This window comes from Limanda limanda, chromosome 17, assembly GCF_963576545.1.
Source record: "Limanda limanda chromosome 17, fLimLim1.1, whole genome shotgun sequence".
NCBI classification, from domain to species: Eukaryota; Metazoa; Chordata; class Actinopteri; order Pleuronectiformes; family Pleuronectidae; genus Limanda; species Limanda limanda.
In genome coordinates, this window is record NC_083652.1 from 4,014,276 (window position 1) to 4,028,675 (window position 14,400).

The following is a 14,400-nucleotide window of genomic DNA, read 5'->3' on the forward strand; positions in this document are numbered from 1 at the left end:
GATGTAGGATAGAAAAGTGCAGTATATAGAAATGCTAAATATATGTGTAATTGGATGCATGCAATTCAAGTGCTTTGAGTGGTCTTTAAGAATAGAAACGTTGCTACTAAATCCAGGTTATTTGTGATTACCACTTAGCCTGGTATACTGTATATTGGTAATGCTCCCAAATATGCAATATTTTCTAGGGTTGTAAAATAAATATTGATTATGAAACATTAAACTGTTGAATCCGTCCCTTTCTGTTACATCTTATACTGTAAACTAAAGCTGCACTATAAAATCATGATGGTAGATTTATTTTAAGAACCCAGGTAGCAGGTCAGAGGAAATAAGTCAACCCAAGTACGGCTGCTGACCTTGTGCCTAACCCAGTTTTCATGATGCCCAACAATCAGCCTAGGTACACGGATCTGTGTGAACAGACATCGCCAGCATAGGTCCACAATCAGCAAGAATGATACATTTGAAATATACTGGTTGGAGTCTTGTTGCCAAACCCTAACTGTCACTGCCACCAATTTGCAGCAATCAGCCCAGAACAAAATAGCCCATAAGGTCTAGAGTGGCATCTAGTGGTGGAGTTGCATGCTGCAGCTGACTACCCCTCAGCAAACCCTCCCCTTCCAAACATGAAAGAGAACATGTCGCCTTCAGTCGTCATAAAAACTCAAAACGTGTTTAGATTGTCCAGTTTTGGTTAGCGAATAATATAGATATAGTATAAGGGGCCCATTCTAGAGTAAATAAAACAAAAATTCGTACAATTTAGATGATTACTAGTCAAAATATGACACAAACTACTTCATATTCATTTTCTAAACAATAGATCCTTTACCCCTAAATCTTACACACTGAACCTTTGTGCATAATCCTTAATAGATTAACAGAACAACACTGTTGCTAGTTTTCAAATATTATATTATATATATTATTACTATAAATTGACATACAAAGTCTTGATGATTTAACATAAGGAACTTAAATATATTCAACATTGAAACATTAAATAAAATCTTTAAATGATCATAAATGATCCACATCTGTTGACAAATAAACATTGTGTGTATATAACATAAGTCAAATATTTTTAATATGTGCAACAATGCGTCTACACCATGGACTTTCTTCAGTCTATTTTTGATCCAGTAGTTTTACATCACAGATGAAAGCCAGATGCACAGCTCTGTTGTGTGGTCCCTTCAGCCATCGGACACAGTGTTGTTGTTATGTGAGTCGTGTACGTGTAGTAAGTAGCAACAGAGTCACTTCCAGTGTTTGTGCTTCTACACTTATTAGGTGTCGATGTGATGACAGCACACATGGCGACATGTCATTGACTGAGCTGTTTATCTCTCAGAATGGACGTTATGTAAAAAATCTGTGTGACGGCGTCACGTCTTGTTTACTATCTTCCTACAGTTAGCACGGACGGGAGTGCTCGAATCCCATTGGACGGCGGCCGCCCCCCGCGCCCCGCCATTGGCTGAAGTCGTGTGTTAAATAAGAGTCTTGTGCGGAACAGCAGCAGCTCGTAACGGATCGTCTCAGAAACTGTCAACGAAGTCGTCTCACTCTAGAGGATTTTACATTCTGTTTTATTTTGTTCCTGTTGTTTCTGATAATCCATCTGTTTGAGGATGGCCAGCAGGATGAAGCTGCTGCGGTCTGTGGTGAAGGCTGCAGCTCTGGCCAACGTGCCAAAACACATAGACCACTTCTCAAAGTTCTCCCCATCTCCTCTGTCAATGAAGCAGTTCTTGGACTTTGGTGAGTGTGACCCATCTTTCATCCACCTATCTTCATTTTATTGCTTATACTCGAGTTGAAATGCTGATATAATAGTGCATTTAATATAAAAGAGATACATTAAAGTGCAGGATTGAAGCCTAATCGGGATATTCAGAGTCCTTGTTACAATTTAAAACAAAATGATAATATGATTGAGGAAAGATTTGTTGAGAAACTCTGAAGTTCAGTTACATCTTTATGCTACAATCTCAGTGGTGCAGTAGGGGCCACAGATGTCAACAGATTATCAGCAGGAAGAGCTGTCCTGTTATATGATTCTTAATGTGTCTCATTGGATTGATTTCATTATCATCATCAGTTAAGCTGAAGGTGTCAGTTCAGTTGTGACCTCCCTGATGTCCAATGATGATGTTTGCAGTTGCAACAATGAACGTTGCTCGTGTTAATGCAGTTGACAGTGATGACAATGATGATGCATGTGAAGATGACATTTGTGAGGCGAAGCCATGCTGGTATTTTTGTATCTTTAAACAGTTTTGCCACCCATATTTGCAAAGATTGTAACTATTAATAGTTACATAACTGGCTACATAAAAAAACCCATCATGGAGCATGGACTCAGCTCTTTGTTTAGCAGCCTGTCCCTTGAATACACAGTTTCATTTTCGCCACTCTTGCAAACCTCACAAATCTAGATGAATGTGAATCAAAATCGTTATGTAAACCAGTCCTTACTTTTACACTTGTTTGTTATCCCCCTCGTTTCTGCCCTTCAGGTTCAACCAATGCCTGTGAGCGCACGTCGTTTGTCTTCCTTCGCCAGGAGCTACCTGTGCGTTTGTCCAACATCATGAAGGAGATCAACCTGCTGCCCAACCGGCTGCTGGCCACACCCTCCGTCCAGCTGGTCCAGACCTGGTGAGAACTAGCAGCGAACTACTGAGCGCTCACCCAAATGTTTAGGACAACAATTGATTGAACAGCAAAGGTTTTATTGACTTGTTTACTGACAGACCTGATGTGTCCCTGCTGTCCTGAAAAGAACTCCCGGTTCCTGTTTCTGAAAATACTGTTACTTGATGCTTCCTTTTCTTTTTCCAAAATGAGATCAGTAAAAAACATTGAAAACACATTTGAATTATTGTTTTAAATACTTTAATGTTACTTTGTACACTTTGATATTGTCATGTTTTCACTATGTTTGAGCATAAAAAGGCATGTTGGATGATTCACATCTTTCAAACTTTCATTATGAAGTATTGTCAGGTTTTTAATCCAACTGCTATAAATAGCAGGCCAACAGTGTAAGCCCCAACAAAATACATTATTACACTAGAGAGCAAGGCAGGAGAGAGGGAGGGTGGGAGGGTGCCTGAACTTTGTCCCAGTTCCTCCTCCAGCCCCCGCCTTTCTTCATACTTTTTCGTCATCCTGCCTGCTTGTTGTTGCAGCTGAGGGGAACATGATGTTCAGAACAGTGATCTCTCTGCTGAGCGTCAAAGTAATAGTGAAATGAAACTTCCACGTCATCCATGAGAAGGTGTTAAACACCATAATTTCAAAGATCCTACAAGATTTTAAAAAACAAGTCAAGAGAATTTTTAACATTGATGTTTGACTGGATCCTAAAAAAGTTCTGCTATTACTTATTGTTAGTGTTTTAAGGCTAATTCAAGATTAATTCCATCTTTTGTCATAAACATTTGACTTTTTTTCTCTGATCTCAATATTGGAAGCTTGAAATGCTCCCGATCTGGGAAAGTTTGCGAAGTTTCTTATGTAGAATATTGCAGAGAAACTTGTTTAAAAATGACCTGAGCTCAAAACACTGTTACTTAATTCAAAACATGCCAAAACAAATCGTGCAGTGAACTGGTTAAGGAAGGTTTGACAACAGCATGTGTGTTTCCTGACATCCTGCTGTGGTGTGCTTTCAAGGAACTGCTCCCTGGAAGTAGTTTCTCAACACACTCACACAACAATAGTATATCCACATACAGACAGACAAAGAGATGGAGAGACAGACAGACAAATATTTGTGAAATTAGTAGGTAGATTATTAGTTTTTGTAGTTTGTGAATTATCTGAAATGAGATGTGGCCTGTGACATTGTTAATGCATTGATATCCCGAGACTGTGTAAAGTGATTGATCAACAAAAACCTGGTCTGAAACCAGAGGGGCGGGAGGGTTTTAATCAATACAGTCACATGCCCTTGAACTTCATAGGCACGTGTACAACACACTTACACACAGATGATCTGATTGTGTTCATAGTGAAACAGATTTTTTTGTGCAGAGTAGCATTTGCTGGCACCGCCCTTTGTGATAGCAAGTTCAGAGTCTGTCACAGACACTGAGCCACGTGAAACCAAAAAAACATTAACTACAAAGTTCTTTGTGGTTTCAGAAGTTGTTTTTCTTAAATGAGAAATCCCATGATCCACAGAGCAGATTGTGTTTACATGCCTTGACAGGAAAAGCATGCTACTTGCAGTCCATGCGTCTCTAATAACAAACAGCAGGCAGGACTAAGGGAATGTCAGGCGACTGGCTGCTTGTTAACTGCTGGGTTACGAAAGCATCCGTATTACATGTCAGGACTGGTGATGGATGGCAGTGTTTACATTTTTCTCTCCACAGCCCAAGCCCCTCCTCTCTGTTGTTGTGCCTTGCTCTCCCACTAGACTGTCCCGATGATTCCAACTGTAGCGAGGATAATCTGTGTACTGGTTTGTTTACCATGCTGTAGCTACCACTATCCCCGATGGCTGGAATTGGCTAGATACTCAGAAACTCTCCCGTATGTGTGTTCTCTCAGGTACAACGACAGCCTCATGGAGATCCTTGAGTTTCTGGACAAGAACCCTGACGACCACAGTGTCCTTGAGACGTGAGTACAAGAAAGGGCAGGACAGAGCTGGACATGATAGCATTGCTTTCACTTTCTTCTTCTTTAACCTGACCCCTGCCTTCTTCCTCTCCTCTGTCTCCTCCACCCTCAGGTTTGTGGAGGTCTTGGAGTCCATCAGGAATAGGCATAATGATGTCGTCCCCACCATGGCTCAGGGAGTTATCGAGTACAAAGACGCCTTTGGCCAGCACGACGCCGTAACAGACCACAACATCCAGTACTTCCTGGATCGCTTCTACACCAGCCGCATCTCCATCCGCATGCTCATCAACCAGCACAGTGAGCCCCCCCCACCATACACAAACAAAACAAAGCAACGATTGGTTATGATATGTCAATATAAAGCTTTTCAACTTCTGTGGCTAGTGGTATTTCACTAAGAATAACTGATTTCCTTTGTCTCTGCTCTCTTGCAGCTCTAGTCTTCAACGGGAACACAAACCCCGCCCACCCCAACACCATAGGCTGCATCCACTCCATATGTGATGTAACAGAGGTTGTGCGAGGTATGGAGAAAGACGAAAATTACAGGTTTTAAAATAGATTTTCTTTTTTCAAATGTACGTTATTTAGAAGATCTGAAGTTGACATTAACTTTCTACTCGAGAAAGAGTAGGTAAGTACTTGCTTTTAAATATACGTAAATTATTAAAAATAAAAGTGCTCTTGGAGTGCAGCCGAAGTGCAGATATTTGGGGAGGTCTAAAAGTTAATATTAGCCAAAAATAAATCTACTCAAGTTACATGAAAGATGTACCGTAACAAAGTAAATATTATATACTATGTTTCATCCTACCACTGGCCACGTCTTAAACGTGCACTTCAGAGGTACATACAAACAAAATGTACAGAGGCTGGAGGGAGTGGGGGACCTAAAGCAGATACAACACCTAATTTCCCCCCTAGGAAGCTAGGGTGTTTATCCAGCCCTGATAGGATGTCAGTCCTTATACAACAGCAGTACAGTGTACGCAGGTTTTGTCCAATATATTGAAGAGGAGGAGCATTTCAAAACTGCTAATTCCAACCGTAAGGGTCTTGCTCTGTTCAGCCAAGCCAGGACGTTGTGTCCCCACAGCCATTATAAACATCCCATAGTGATTTACTTTCATATAGTAAAGTGTCTGGGTCACTTTTTGGTATTCATAGAGGAACAAAGCTCCCCGCCTCATGAAATGAGTCTGGCCAGCTGCCAGTACAGGCTTGTTTCAGAGTCAGAGCTGCTGATTGAGATCAATGATTATACTGATGATAAACGTGCATTTATCACATAGGTTCATCATTATGTTTATTTTATGATGTTGTTTTTCCCCTCCCTTGCTCTCTAGATGCCTATGAGAGTGCAAAGTTGCTGTGTGAGCAGTATTACCTGGGATCACCAGAGCTGGAGCTGAGGCAGATGAATGGTGAGTTAAACACACTCACACACACACACACACACAAACGCACACACACACTTGCTGATGGGTGCGCCTACAGAGCATTTGACAAATTTTTTTTCTCTCTCCCCCAGCCAACAGCCTCAAAGAGCCTATCCAGATTTCATACATCCCTTCTCACCTGTACCACATGGTCTTTGAACTCTTCAAGGTAATTAACGATATTAGATCTGCACAGAAAAACACCTCACTAGTGCCAAAACAAACATATGTTCTCATTATTGATTGATCTGCCACAGGCCAAGGTCACATATTTAGTGGCCTTCAGTCTTGACGGAAGTCAATTAGGCAAGAGATATCTTAGCAGCTTTTGTTGGGAATGGTGTTTGAAATGTCTACTTTGTGGAGTCTACTGTTATAACAAGGTGCACACACAACAATGTCAGTGATGAGGCACATTCAGTATAGTTTTTATAGTACATCACACTTCATGCAGGACCTATAAGTTGCTTTTTAATATCATGTCAATGAAATCTACTGGCTTTCAAACAGCTTGTAACTCTCTCTGTGTCCTCTCTGTAGAATGCAATGAGAGCCACCATTGAGAACCATGAGGCCAGCAGGACCCTCCCACCTATCAAAGTTATGGTCGCCCTTGGTGGAGAGGACCTGTCCATCAAGGTGAGTAAATCTTCTGTAAAATGCAGAGACTCTTTAATCGTCAAGTTAGAAACATAAATGCATATTTTACTCAGATGAAAATATATATGTCAATGTTTGCTTATAGGAAGAGCTCTTACATATCAGTCAAGGCAATGCTATGCAAAGTTTGGTGGGTGGGTTTTAATTTAATGAATTGACATTTCATTTAAAATCTCAATTCAAAAGATAATTACTCAACTGTTGAATTGGTGGGATCCTGAACATTTAAAAGTCTAAAAGTTCTGCAATTGTCACAAATTAAATAAAACAATATTTTCCAGTGAAATTTGCAGTAAACACACTTCTACACTAAGTTATTGGGGAAAAGGTTTGTTGAGTTCACTACTTAAAAAATTATGCAACACAACTTGAACTTTGCCGCTTTGCACAACTTGAAAGAAGGATAAACAAACCAAGAATAGAACCAAAAATGGCACAACTAAAACTTGTCCACTTAAAAAAATCACACTAATCCATCCTGTACTGAAGTATGTTACACACACATCATGTGTCCCCTAAGAAGATTATGTATGTGAGGGTTGTTAAAAATCTATGAAAAGAAAGAGAGAATGTTTTCCTCTAGTCCTCATTCTGAAGTGACACGTTTTCCTAATTCCCCCATTGATCTTCTGTCCCACCTCTGTTCAGCGGCTTAATTAGGTTATATAAACCTCATAAACCTACATTATCTGCCCAGATACCGAGCACATTCATGGTCAACCACGCACACATATTTAGACAGGATCAACTATGCACATAGCTGATATCTGCAACCTTTGCTCCTTAGACAAAGACACACACATAAATAAACAAACACACTGTTACCTGTTGTGAGTGCATGTCTATGTCAGTGTCCTCAGAAAGACAGAAGATCAATCCCATGTGTATGTTTAAAGAGCAGTGTACCAGAACTGAAGGTTTTCTCTCCGCCCTCTCTTAATGAGGCGACTCTATAATATGCATCTCTCTCTTCAGATGAGTGACAGAGGAGGTGGCGTTCCTTTCAGGAAGACAGAGCGCTTGTTCAGCTACCTGTACTCCACAGCGCCCAGGCCTTCCATAGGAGACAAACATAGAGCCCCACTGGTAAACAAATCACACACAAGTCACACTTTCAAACACAATGTTATTATGTGAGAAGAGCTAATGTGTGTTTTTGTGTGTGTGTGTGGGTAGGCTGGTTTTGGCTATGGTTTGCCCATCTCTCGGCTCTACGCTCGCTACTTCCAGGGAGACTTACAGCTCTACTCTATGGAGGGTCATGGCACTAACACTATCATTCATTTGAAGGTAATATATGCAGCTACACACATATTTGCACCAACATGTTGCCTAATATATATAAGATGGACTGATTGGCTCTGGGTCCCATTCTCTGCATATGGATCAACTAATCCTCATATGTCAGATAAAGACATACACTTAATGTCTTAGCCAGCTAACTTCAAATGTAACTGGAGGATTAATATATTACTTATCAGTCAAGTCACCTAAATTCAAATTTATAATTTAGAAATGAGAGTAATAATTCACTCATTTCAAACTGGAGCTTCTGTCTTAACTTCAAGGCCTTTGCTGGTTGCCTGGCAACCATCTGGCAGTGATGTTAAGAGTTCAAAAAGTCCTTGATGCAGACAATAAATGTTGCCTTTAAAATAATATTAATTTAGCCAACAGACTCAAACTGTTTCCCTCCTTTTTGCTTAGATGAGCTAACCAGCTCCAGTGTACAAATGTATTGTGGTATCAATCTTATCTTATTCTTGACAAGAAAATTGTAAAATGTGGGACTTTCAATTAAGAAATCCTTTGTATTTCGATGAAGTTGTACCTGTCATTTTTATTAAATCAAATGTGTTAATCATCATTTAAATCTCATAATTAAATGGCAAAGTTCTCCATTGGAGTTAGGTACAATGGAAAACAGATATTATTATTTCAAATTTCCTATGTTGCTAATGGCACCACAAACTACATTTTATTTTTTGATGTTGTATAGTTCTATTGAGAACTTGCTCTGAGATCTAGATTTATTTGAATCGGCTTTTATAAATTTCAAATGTCTAAGCTTTACTCTCATATAGTCAACCTCACCATGGTGAGCAGCATATAAAGAAACAGGACCAGGTCTGGAGTCAGACAAAGGCATTATAAAAACTAATGGCAAATGAAGACTGCACTGAAGTCTGTTCCCTGTGTCTGTGTGCAGGCGCTTTCTACAGACTCTGTGGAGAGACTGCCAGTTTATAACAAGACTGCGCTGCGTCACTACAAGCTGACTTTGGAGGCAGACGATTGGTGCAGTCCCTCAAAGGAGCCGTTGGACATGGCTGTCTACCGTGCCACCAAGTGATCCAGACGTGATGCCATGTGACTTTTGGCACAAACATTGACAAGGCGACCATTAAATGTCCTTCAAAGGCAGGGCATTGTTGGACCAGAACTATAAGCCGGCAGTGGACAGGCGCAGAATTGATCAAGTGTGGCCAGGCAGAGAGAGAGAGAGAGAGAAAAGGCTGTCCAGATCATCCAGGAATTTTCTTGATTAGAGCGAGCACCTTCTTCCCATATCTTCCCCTGCTTTCTTTGCATGTGTGCTGTAGATAAAAGAAGAGAGAGGGCTGATACTGTCAGTCGAGATATTGGACTGAGAAAGAGAGAAAGAGAGAGAGATGTTGAGCTAATGGCTAATGATATACAGTGGCCATTTTCTGCCAAATAATAGGATTGTGATTTAAAGGTTCAGAGTTTAGGATTTAGTGACATCTAGTGGTGAAGTTGCGTGTCAAAGCATGAAGGAGAAACTAATGTAGCCATCAGACTGGGCTACTGTGAAAAACATCCGTAGAGAAGACCTGTTCCCGATATAAATATAGAGTATTTAAATATGAAGGGCCCATTCTAAGGTAAAGGAAGTTAGTTATTTAGATAGTTTCCATTTTATCTGAAGTTACTGGTGTGCCGGGAGAAAGTTGACCCCACCTTAGCCAAATTCGGCCCCACCTGACTAAATTCACCATGCAGCGTTGTCTTAATGGTGAGGAGAGTCAGTGATTACTGACTATAACCACGATAAACCTTTTTACTGTTTGGAAGCTGAATTTTTTTTTTCATTCTTTCAAATCTTGGTTACGAACAGGTTTAAAGTGATTAATCGTTCAGCCCTAAACATTGGAGATAGATGGTTTCATTTTAAAAACCATTTTGAAACATTGTAAGCATTCCAACTCTTTGCAATATCTCAAGCCTTTGCATCAGTTCTAGCATACAAACTGTTAATATACTTTCAAGATCAGTTTTGTTTGAGCCGACATGATTAGGAATCTGATGGAATGGGTCCGAAAGGGCTTCTCACAAGAAGTTTGAAGAACCTTGCTAAATCAAGGACAGATAACAGTACAAATGTATTTCAGCTTGATATTAATGCACCACTTACCTCAGAAGAAAAAAGGCATTTCACATAAATTATATTGTGTCTTGCTGTTCTTTTTAAATAAAGATGTTTTCAGTCTTTCAGTTTAAAGACGCCATAGGAAGTTTCCCTCCGCTTGTACACTTAAACTAAAAAGTCCTTTTTGCTATGAGAAAACAAAATACCTCCTTACTTTGTGTGACTGTTTTTTTTTTTTCAGGGAATCATTCAGACAGGACACTGTGCTGATTTTAAATAAGTATATCTTGAACAAATCAACTATGTAAACCCTCTGTGGAATTCCTGCATTGTTGTTGAACAAATGTTCAATTGTCCAGATACTGATAGTACACGAGAATTAAAGATCATTTAGTTAGAGTTTAGCATGTACGTGTATCACTGTCAGAGGGTTGTATAAGCATGTCTTCTATTGACAATTGTGGTTATCCATTAAGTATCCCAACTGTGTGGAAAGTGTTCGCCTCAATCATTGAGTTGCAGATGACCTGTAACAAATCCAAACTGAAATGTGCTTTTTGACTTTGTATCAAAATAACAACTCTGTGCTGTATATTGTGTCACAGATACAGATTGTGTGTGTCGCAGAAACTGTTATTGTGTCTTTTTTCAAGTGCCTGTATTCTATTGTAAATTTGAAGTTAACTGTTCATATTGGACTTATTTTTTTAAAGAATATATAAATAATTCTGAAATGATTCAAACTTTTGTCTTGTATTTCAATAACTATTGGGGGAGGAATGTGTGCATTCCAGGGTTTGAAGCTGTGTGTCTCACAGAACAGGAATTTTAAAGCAGGTTGCACTAAACCGGAACACACAATGAACTACAAAAACAATGCGTGGAAAGGTGTGTGTGTGTGTGTGTGTGTGTGTGTGTGTGTGTGTGTGTGTGTGTGTGTGTGTGTGTGTGTGTGTGGTGTGTGGTGTGTGGTGTGTGGTGTGTGGTGTGTGGTGTGTGGTGTGTGGTGTGTGTGTGTGTGCGCGCTTGTGTGTGCGCGCTTGTGTGTGCGCGCTTGTGTGTGCGCGCTTGTGTGTGTACACATACATATGACCTGGAATAACTCTGAACCGTATCAGGGCCAGCACAGGGACTTTGGCCACCATGCAGGTTTTTTTTACTAGCACCTCAGTTAACACACAGTGGACCGGTGTGTGCGTATTAGAACATTTGAGGTCCTGTTCATAAAGTATTGATAGGGCGGTTTGTAGATATGGTCCAGCATCAAAGCTACAAAGATTGGAGGGTTGAATTAAATTACAGCAGGTCAACATCTACTATAATAATAAATTGAGGTGTGTGAGGTACTATTCTCCATTCAAGAGGCTATTACAGGTGTCACTGGTTTCTGATCTAAAAAATCTTTCAGTTTTGATAATTTGTAATCGATGGTAATGAGTGTTTTTAACTGATTCCTCTGTGGTTGGCACTTCTCACTTGGCCAGGGCAGCTGCCGTTGCCATGACAGATGAGGATTGTGAATATCACCCATTATGTCCCCTATGCCAAACTTTAAGACAAAGCATGATTTCTAACCAAGACTGAATTGAAACTACATTTAAATAATAATTTCTTTCCTCTCAGTTTGTGTTTTTTAATGTTAAACTTTGTTTATAGCTCCTGGTGATGTATTTTCTGAGTTATGTTAGTTTATGTGTGAACTTTATTTTGTTTTTAAATAAAGATTATTTATAGAAAATTTTGTGTGTGGTCCATGTGGTGTCAGAATGATATAATATCTATTTATATTAGAGACAAAGTTTCCTATTTATGTATTTTTTTTATATTTTAACTTGCACACTTACACCACATTGAATTCATTGTATGTGTAAACCTGCTTGGCAACAAAACCTTATAAAAGTGACACGTTAACTCCTGTTGTCAACTACTGACACGGAAAGAGGAAGGTTTAAGGGTGAGAGGTTTCAGGCCAATTGTTCCCTCATTCCTCTTTTCTTTGTGTAATCATTTATCTGCTGGTTCAGACAGTTGTCTTCGTTCTTCACCTTCACTCTCTCCAGCTGCTCCACTTTTCTCCGTCACTTCCTTGCAACACTCTCCAGCTCGTTCTCCGTCTCACTCAGCTCGTCAAGCCAGGTATGATTCTGTGGAAGCTCGTCTCTTCTTTGTTTCTGTCTGAATCAACTCGTCCTTGTGTCTTATGTCCTCCTCCAGCTTCATCTGTTCACTTTTCAGTTGGTGAACTTGCTCCTTGAGAGACGTGTGTCCTCTGTTGACGGCCTCCACCTTCCTGCAGCTCAGTCCCTCAGTTGGAGTCGTCTCCCATGCTGCAGCTTCAACTCCAGCGTCTCTGCCCGACACTTCTTCAGCTCCTTGTCTTTTGCAGTGAGCGCGGCCAGGCAGTCGATGGAGGCTTTGGGACGAGATCTCCTTTTCTTTGCTGCGTCAGTGATTTAAAAATGTAAGAATAGTGAGGAAGGTCTGATTAAAGCTTTGATATGTTGAATTTAACTGTGTTGATATTGAATATGTGTGTAGAACAGCTCTTAGTGTGAATATGTGCAGTACATGTGTTTATTCAGAGTTCACAGTGTGATACATGCATGTTCATGTGGTTCTAAATATGTTTGTGTTCTGTTCCTCTGATTAGACAGCACTTAACCATTCCTCTCAGTGTTGGCTGTGATCGAGCGTCATAGGAAAGCCATCAGTGTGCGTCAGTTCTGTGGAACCTGGGACACACACACACCTCTCCCCTCTAGGATGACCCGCAATTTTCTCTTATTAAACTCAGATAAAACAGAGGTTATAATACTCGGCCCTAAACACCTTAGAGATACATTAGATGACATTGCCCTTGCTTCCAATGACACAGTCAGGAACTTGGGAGTGATCTTCGATCCTGATTTGTCCTTTAATAGTCACTTAAAAGTAATTTCTAGGACCGCGTTTTTCCACTTGCGTAATATCTCAAAAATCAGACATGTCCTTTCGCAAAAAGATGCAGAAAAACTAGTCCACGCCTTTGTTACATCGAGACTGGACTATTGTAATTCATTATTATCAGGCTCCAGCAGCAAGTCGTTAAAGACTCTGCAGCTGGTCCAAAATGCCGCAGCACGTGTCCTGACGAGAACTAAGAAAAGAGAGCACATTTCTCCAGTATTAGCATCGCTACACTGGCTTCCTGTTAAATCTAGAATAGAATTTAAAATTCTCCTCCTCACCTTCAAGGCCCTTAATGATATGGCACCTCTTTACCTTAAAGAGATGTTAGTTCCATATCAACCTACTAGAGCACTCCGATCCCAGAACTCAGGTTTACTTGTTGTCCCTAAAGTCTCTAAAAGTAGAGTAGGAGCCAGAGCTTTTAGCCATCAAGCCCCACTGCTGTGGAATAATCTCTCACTTTCAGTTAGGGAGGCAGACACCCTCTGTTCGTTTAAAAGTAGACTCAAAACCTTCCTTTTTTATAAAGCTTATAGTTAGAGCTAATTAGTGCGATGTTCCAAATTTGATTAAATGGCAAAAACCCCTGATGATGCTAAGACGCACAGGGAATTTTTGACACAAGACACACGGAGCTTCTCTTTCCTGCTTCTCCTTCCTTTTTCTCCATATTTATCACATCAAGATAATTCTTATCTGATCAGTACATGTTACTAACTTGACCCCTTTTCCCGGAGTTTCTGTGCCTTAGCGCCCGCGGATGCAGGGCCACAGCTGTGGCCGCACCATGGATTATGATTGTGGATCGCGTGTCGGAGGTCGCAATGGTGGATCCAGTTCGGTGGATTCTGTATCGTGCCAGCTGATCGTCGTTGTAATGGAGGATCCTTTGTTGCGTTGGCATCGGATGATGAGGGACCACGACTGAGGCGGCAGCTGATAATGGATTCTAACTGGCGGCGGTGGACAATGACTGTGGATTATAGTGGATCCCATCCTGATGCTGGATCGTGGTCTTGCTGCTGGCCAGAGACTGTGATTGCAGCGGGACTGCCTGACACATAGTATTGAAAAATGTTTAGCCTAATGGATGCTGCTAAAAATCCTGATGATGTTTTCTTACACCTGACATCTATTGCACTTCTGTCCGTCCTGAGAGAGGGATCCCTCACATGTGGCTCTCTCTGAGGTTTCTACATATTTTTACCTGTGAAAAGGGTTTTTAGTAGTTTTTCCTTACTCTTGTTGAGGGTTAAGGACAGAGGATGTCACACAATGTTAAAGCCCCATGAGACGAATTGTTATTTGTGAATG

The 14,400-nt window shown here is 40.5% G+C and overlaps 1 protein-coding gene across 1 annotated transcript; it reads left to right on the forward strand.

The window, feature by feature from the left end:
* The first annotated feature begins 1,507 nt into the window (after positions 1 to 1,507).
* LOC133022885 (pyruvate dehydrogenase (acetyl-transferring) kinase isozyme 2, mitochondrial-like) lies at positions 1,508 to 10,880 on the forward strand. Its single transcript, XM_061089793.1, has 11 exons — positions 1,508 to 1,770; positions 2,529 to 2,670; positions 4,573 to 4,644; positions 4,757 to 4,944; positions 5,082 to 5,171; positions 5,994 to 6,071; positions 6,179 to 6,255; positions 6,627 to 6,725; positions 7,722 to 7,832; positions 7,923 to 8,036; positions 8,956 to 10,880. Exons 1-11 carry the CDS (start codon positions 1,641 to 1,643, stop codon positions 9,097 to 9,099), a joined length of 1,245 nt encoding a protein of 414 aa, XP_060945776.1. The 5' UTR covers positions 1,508 to 1,640; the 3' UTR covers positions 9,100 to 10,880.
* Positions 10,881 to 14,400: the final 3,520 nt, after the last annotated feature.